This window comes from Otolemur garnettii, unplaced genomic scaffold (genome assembly GCF_000181295.1).
Source record: "Otolemur garnettii isolate 467f Iridium unplaced genomic scaffold, OtoGar3 scaffold00112, whole genome shotgun sequence".
NCBI classification, from domain to species: Eukaryota; Metazoa; Chordata; class Mammalia; order Primates; family Galagidae; genus Otolemur; species Otolemur garnettii.
This window is the reverse complement of record NW_003852507.1, coordinates 2442553-2447345: the sequence shown is the minus strand read 5'-3', so window position 1 is coordinate 2447345 and position 4793 is coordinate 2442553. Positions and strand designations below refer to the sequence as shown.

Below are 4793 nucleotides of genomic sequence, written 5' to 3'. Positions count from 1 at the left end.
ACATCTCACTTCCTCCCCAGTGGCCCCTCCTGGCCCTGGAGAGCCCTCTGATTTCTCTGGACCCCATTCCCCTCACACTGGGCCAGCATGTGAAGGAGCCTCTGATCGACTAGAGAAGTCCCTCTGGTTTTCCTCTGGATGACTCGTGCTCTCACAGAACATGCCTGCGCCTCCTCCTCTGGGCCATGTAGGCTTCTCCAGCAGAGTAAAGAAACTGTGTAACTGTGCCCAGTAGAGGACAGGGGGCTCAGCGGTGTGGGCAGCCCCGGGCTTTGCCAACTTAGGCAACACTCAGTTAGAGAGGCCAGGGCAGGGGGCAGGGCTAGTCCACCAGAGGAGCCGAGACCGTCTGGATGAGATGGTGCCCTCAGCCCGTGGCAGCCTCACTCCCCACGTGCTGCCCCCAGTGAGCCTGCAGTTTCCCTCTCAGCACCTGCGTAATGAGAATCACCGCACTATCTCTACACCTGTGGCTTTACTGCCTGTCCAGACTCTCCCTGAGGGCAGGGCTATGACTGGGTTATTTCCACACTTACCACAGGGCCAACAGGGAGAGGAATGAATTAAAGCATCCCTGAGTGAGTGAATGAACAACCAAGGCAGAAGTGCCCCAGAGTCCAGGCTGCACCATGAGCAAGTCTGGGGGAATCACGGGCTCCTGCCACAGGCTGGCTGCTCGGCACCTGTGATCTCATCACCTTGTCCCAGCAGCAGCAGGACAGCAGCGTGGGGAACTTGGACTCAGCCATTAGACTGCCTGGGTTTGACTCCTGGCTCCTCATTCTCTAATACTGTGATTTGAACAAGTGACTTAACTGCTCTGTGCCTCAGTTTCCTCACCTGTAAAATACACACAGTACCCACCCCACACAGTAACAGTATACATACAAAGGAGTTACCCAGTGCCTGGTTCCTAGGAATCTCTCCCACCCACCTCCTGTTATGTTGACAATGCCGGGAAGTGGGTGTCCCCGCCCTTGTTTAACTGGCGAGGAGACGGAAGCTCAGAGATGCTAAGCGGCTGCCCAGTAAATAGCAGAGTCAGCCGCTCGAGAGTGTCGGCTCACCTTGGGTGCGATATGTGACCACGGCTACAGTCAGGTGAACCTCCGTGGGTGTGAGGTCCTGGGAGGAGCTGATGGAGTAGTACCGGGGCTTCAGAATGGGGAGCTGGGAGAGCAGGAAAGCAGCGGACACCCGCAGGGACGGGAACGCCTCCAGCACCTCCAGGAAGGTGGGACAGTTGGTGAACTTCCACTTGCTGTACTCGGAGGGCTGAAAGCCAGCGGGGGTGTGAGAGAGTCAGGACCCCTGCCCCACTTTGGGGGAAGAGGCTGTCGCTACCACCCAGTATTCATTCAGTCACTCATTCACTAACTAAACAGGCCTTGTGCCAGGCACTGTCCAGGGTGCTGAGACTCCCAAGCAGGTGAGCACACACTTCTTGTTCTGGAGGGATTCAGTCCAGTGGGTAGCGTTTGCCTACCATGTAGGCTTACACCTACACCCTCAGCAACTCACGGGCAAGGGTCAAATCTTTATTATAATCTAACTTGGGCCAGGACTTGGAACTGATCAGACCTGGGTTCAAATCTTGGCTGGCTGCTCTTAATAGCTGTGGAATCTTGTCCCAAAGCTGAACCTTTGTGAGACGAGCATAACATCACCTACCTCATGGGGATGCTATCAGAATTAAATGAGAAAACGTGTGCCAAGTTAGCACAGTGCAGCCACGGAATAATGGTAGTGGAGGTGGTTGGAATGAACATAATTAGTGAATAAAGAGGACGATAATGATGTCCGGTGCCTTTTGCAAAGACTTGAGCCCTGAAAGTTGCGGGTGAGTTAATGCATTCTCTCATGAACTCATTAATTCAACTACCCATCCGTCACCAGGACCACTTCTCCACTCAGCCGCCACACCATCCATCCTCTAATTAATACTTCTTAAGTGCCAAGCCTGTTCCAGGTTTTGGGAATACAAAGACACAGACACAGCGGCTGCCCCTTCTAGCTAGTTTCCAAGTCAGTGTACTTTGGCTGCATCGTCTGGACACTATGAAACATTCAGTTCAGTCAACACCAACTGTGTCTTCGACCTGGAACAGCAGAGGATGCCTGACTTCCCACTGGCCCTTGACAAGCCTCACTCTGGGACTTGTGGATGCCCATCAGCTAAGGACTAGCTCTGGGCTCTGGTTGCCCCCACGCTGGGACCTCCCCCTGCCTCACCCACCAGCTCTGACCCTCACCTGGCTTAGGGTCTCCAGCCTTTGTCTCTCAGCCTCTTTTGTGGCCAGCTGGGCCAGCTTCTGGAGCAGCAGCTGGCTTGGGGGGGTGGTGATGTCCAGGAAGTAGGTGAGGGCCTGGCTGAGTGAGCAGGGGGGCAGCCTCTTGTCAATGACCCAGTAGCTGCCTGGATAGGGAAGGAAGGTGTCGGGGTGGCATGAGGCCCTGATTTGGGCTTTGCAGAAAGTAAGGAGGCCCCTGAGGTGACACCTTCTATCCTCCAGCCATACAAGACAGTGAAGTTCTGGCTCCAGGAAGAGCAAAATGCAGGAAGAAGGTGGTATACAGGGACAAGGGTGCCAGGGAAGGTTGATCCAGTGGGCACCCTCGTTGACATGACCTTGACAAACTAACCATGTCCCTTTCTGGCCCAGATCTGAACTTTATTTAGGACGACACCCTCTGGTTACCTACAAACTCCTTATGGCCAAATTCACCGAAGACTGATGGTCACCTCAGAGGCCAGTGCTCACTTAGAGACAAGCCCGTGACCACAGTGCCCTGGGCTGCTAGACCAAGAGGTGCCAGGAGGGCGGAAGATCAGCTAAAGTGAAGTGGCAAGTCTCAAGGAGTCCTAGAGGCCACACACAGGACAGTCCCAACATGGATCCAAACTCTGGCTGCCCATTTACTAGGTGGGTGACGAAGCTCTGGGACTTGGTTCCCTGCTTGTGAAATAAATATAACAAAGCCCATCTTGCTGGGGTTTTATGAGTAGTGAATGAAATAATGCACCTAAAACAGTTGGTATTGTGCCTGGTACACAGGCGTTACATGATTGTTAGGTAAAAATATTATTAATATGTTATGTCATCTGGCTCAGGGACCTGTTGAATCATGTCTCCCTCCAGTCACAAGGACATCTGTCCCCTCCTCCCATGTTTCTGGCTGTCTCACTTTCTCCTGGCCAGTGGGGACATGGCCGGACTTTACTTCTTTGACTCCCACTTTCCGATTCTGGTCACTATATGTAGGGGGAAGCATTCTTTGGTGGTGTCACTATCACTGAGAAAGCAAAAGCCAGTTTTCAAGGCTGATTTAACACGAGCTTTGTCACCCACCCAGCAGGAGGGGCAGGGGTAGCTGTTGGGGGCCAGCCTAGGCCCAGCCCCTCAGCAGGGAGGATCGGGGAGGATGCTGCCCCCCCCCCCAGGCTCCCAGGCAGAGGGCTTACCACTTCCGTCCAGGACCTCCATGCGCACGGTCTGGTGCGGCGCAGGGCTGTCCACCACTCGCTGCAGGATGCCTTCGACCAGGGCCGGCTGGTTGCCTGGGAAAACCCCCAGGTGCTCCCCGGGCAGGTAGTTCAGGTCTCCAATATCCTTACAGGAGAGTTCCACCAGGAGGGTGGCCCGGCTGGGAAGGGAAAGAGAAGGCTTGGGTGACGCTGTAGGATTTCCTCCAGAGCTCCCTGCCGGCTGGGCCGGTGTCCCTGGGAAACGTGTCCTCCTTCCATTTTCCTGCCCAGTTCCACGAGCCTGGGTCACGCGCCTAAGTTTGGGACAAGGCATCCCCTCAGGCAGGGGTGCTCTAGAGGGCCCTGTGGCTTCCCCCTGGGGAGAAGGTGGGCCCCAGAAGCCTTCTGAGCCCCTGAGGGCTTGGCCACAGACTTGGTGAGAAAGCATCACGCGCGGGGATAAGTGGGGATCAGAAGAAACCTTTCCTCATCCCCAGCACAAACCCTGCTCATAGTTCTTATTAGAACCGATTTTCCTAATGAATCAGAGGAGGGCAGCACAGATAATACACGATGCTTGGTTACTTTGGCTGGGAAATTTCCTTGCTTGCCAGAACTCTTCCTGAAAGTGCTTAAGAAAAATGCAAATGGTTTGAGTCTCTCTTGCCCTCTTGTTTTAGAGAAGGAGCTCAGTGGGGAAGGAGAAGTGAGGACGTTTCCTGGTTCCCAAGTTGGAAAAGTGGCCTAGGGGCAACTGAGCCAGACATAAAAGGTGCAGGTGGCTGCGGGTTACCAGACACAAGCTGTTTCTACCAAGGCCGTGGCTGCTAATGCCGGCAGACGCCCCTCCCCTGGCCTCTCTCGCTGAAAACTGACTTTTTTGGGTCTTTCACCACTAACATAGACTACAGAGAACCCCCAAGAAGCCCTGCACTCTCCTTACCTGGATTTCGGACTCTGTAGATTCTTCTGAGATTTGAGCCTCAAAGTGAACACATTCTTGGCATGCATGCTGCTAAGGGCTGTGGGGACAGAGAGTGAAGTGGCCCAAGGTCTCCTGAGCACTGGTGGGGAAGGCCCCACAGGTCTGCATCAATTACACCTGGACGTCACCCTGCGGTGCCTAACTGGGGTGGCTGCTGAAGTTTTCTTTCCTTCCCTTTCCCCACTGTTTTTAAGTCACCAACCCTTGGTCTGGCAGAGGGTGGCTGTCTTGTTATGAAGTGTTGGGAAATTCATTTTGGGACTGTCCATCCTCATCACTGGGACTACCATTTTTTAGGCCCTTACCATGGGCCCAGCACCGAGCCAGGTGCTTTGTGGAACC

General features: G+C 54.3%; 1 protein-coding gene across 1 annotated transcript in view; it reads right to left on the bottom strand.

Moving 5' to 3' along the window:
* Window positions 1–4793, bottom strand: part of NOS2 (nitric oxide synthase 2) — a 38691-nt gene that overhangs the window by 4371 nt on the left and 29527 nt on the right. Inside the window, 4 exon segments of the mRNA XM_012809734.2 lie at window positions 1068–1275; window positions 2253–2416; window positions 3464–3645; window positions 4410–4488. Coding sequence (XP_012665188.1) covers window positions 1068–1275; window positions 2253–2416; window positions 3464–3645; window positions 4410–4488 — 633 coding nt within the window.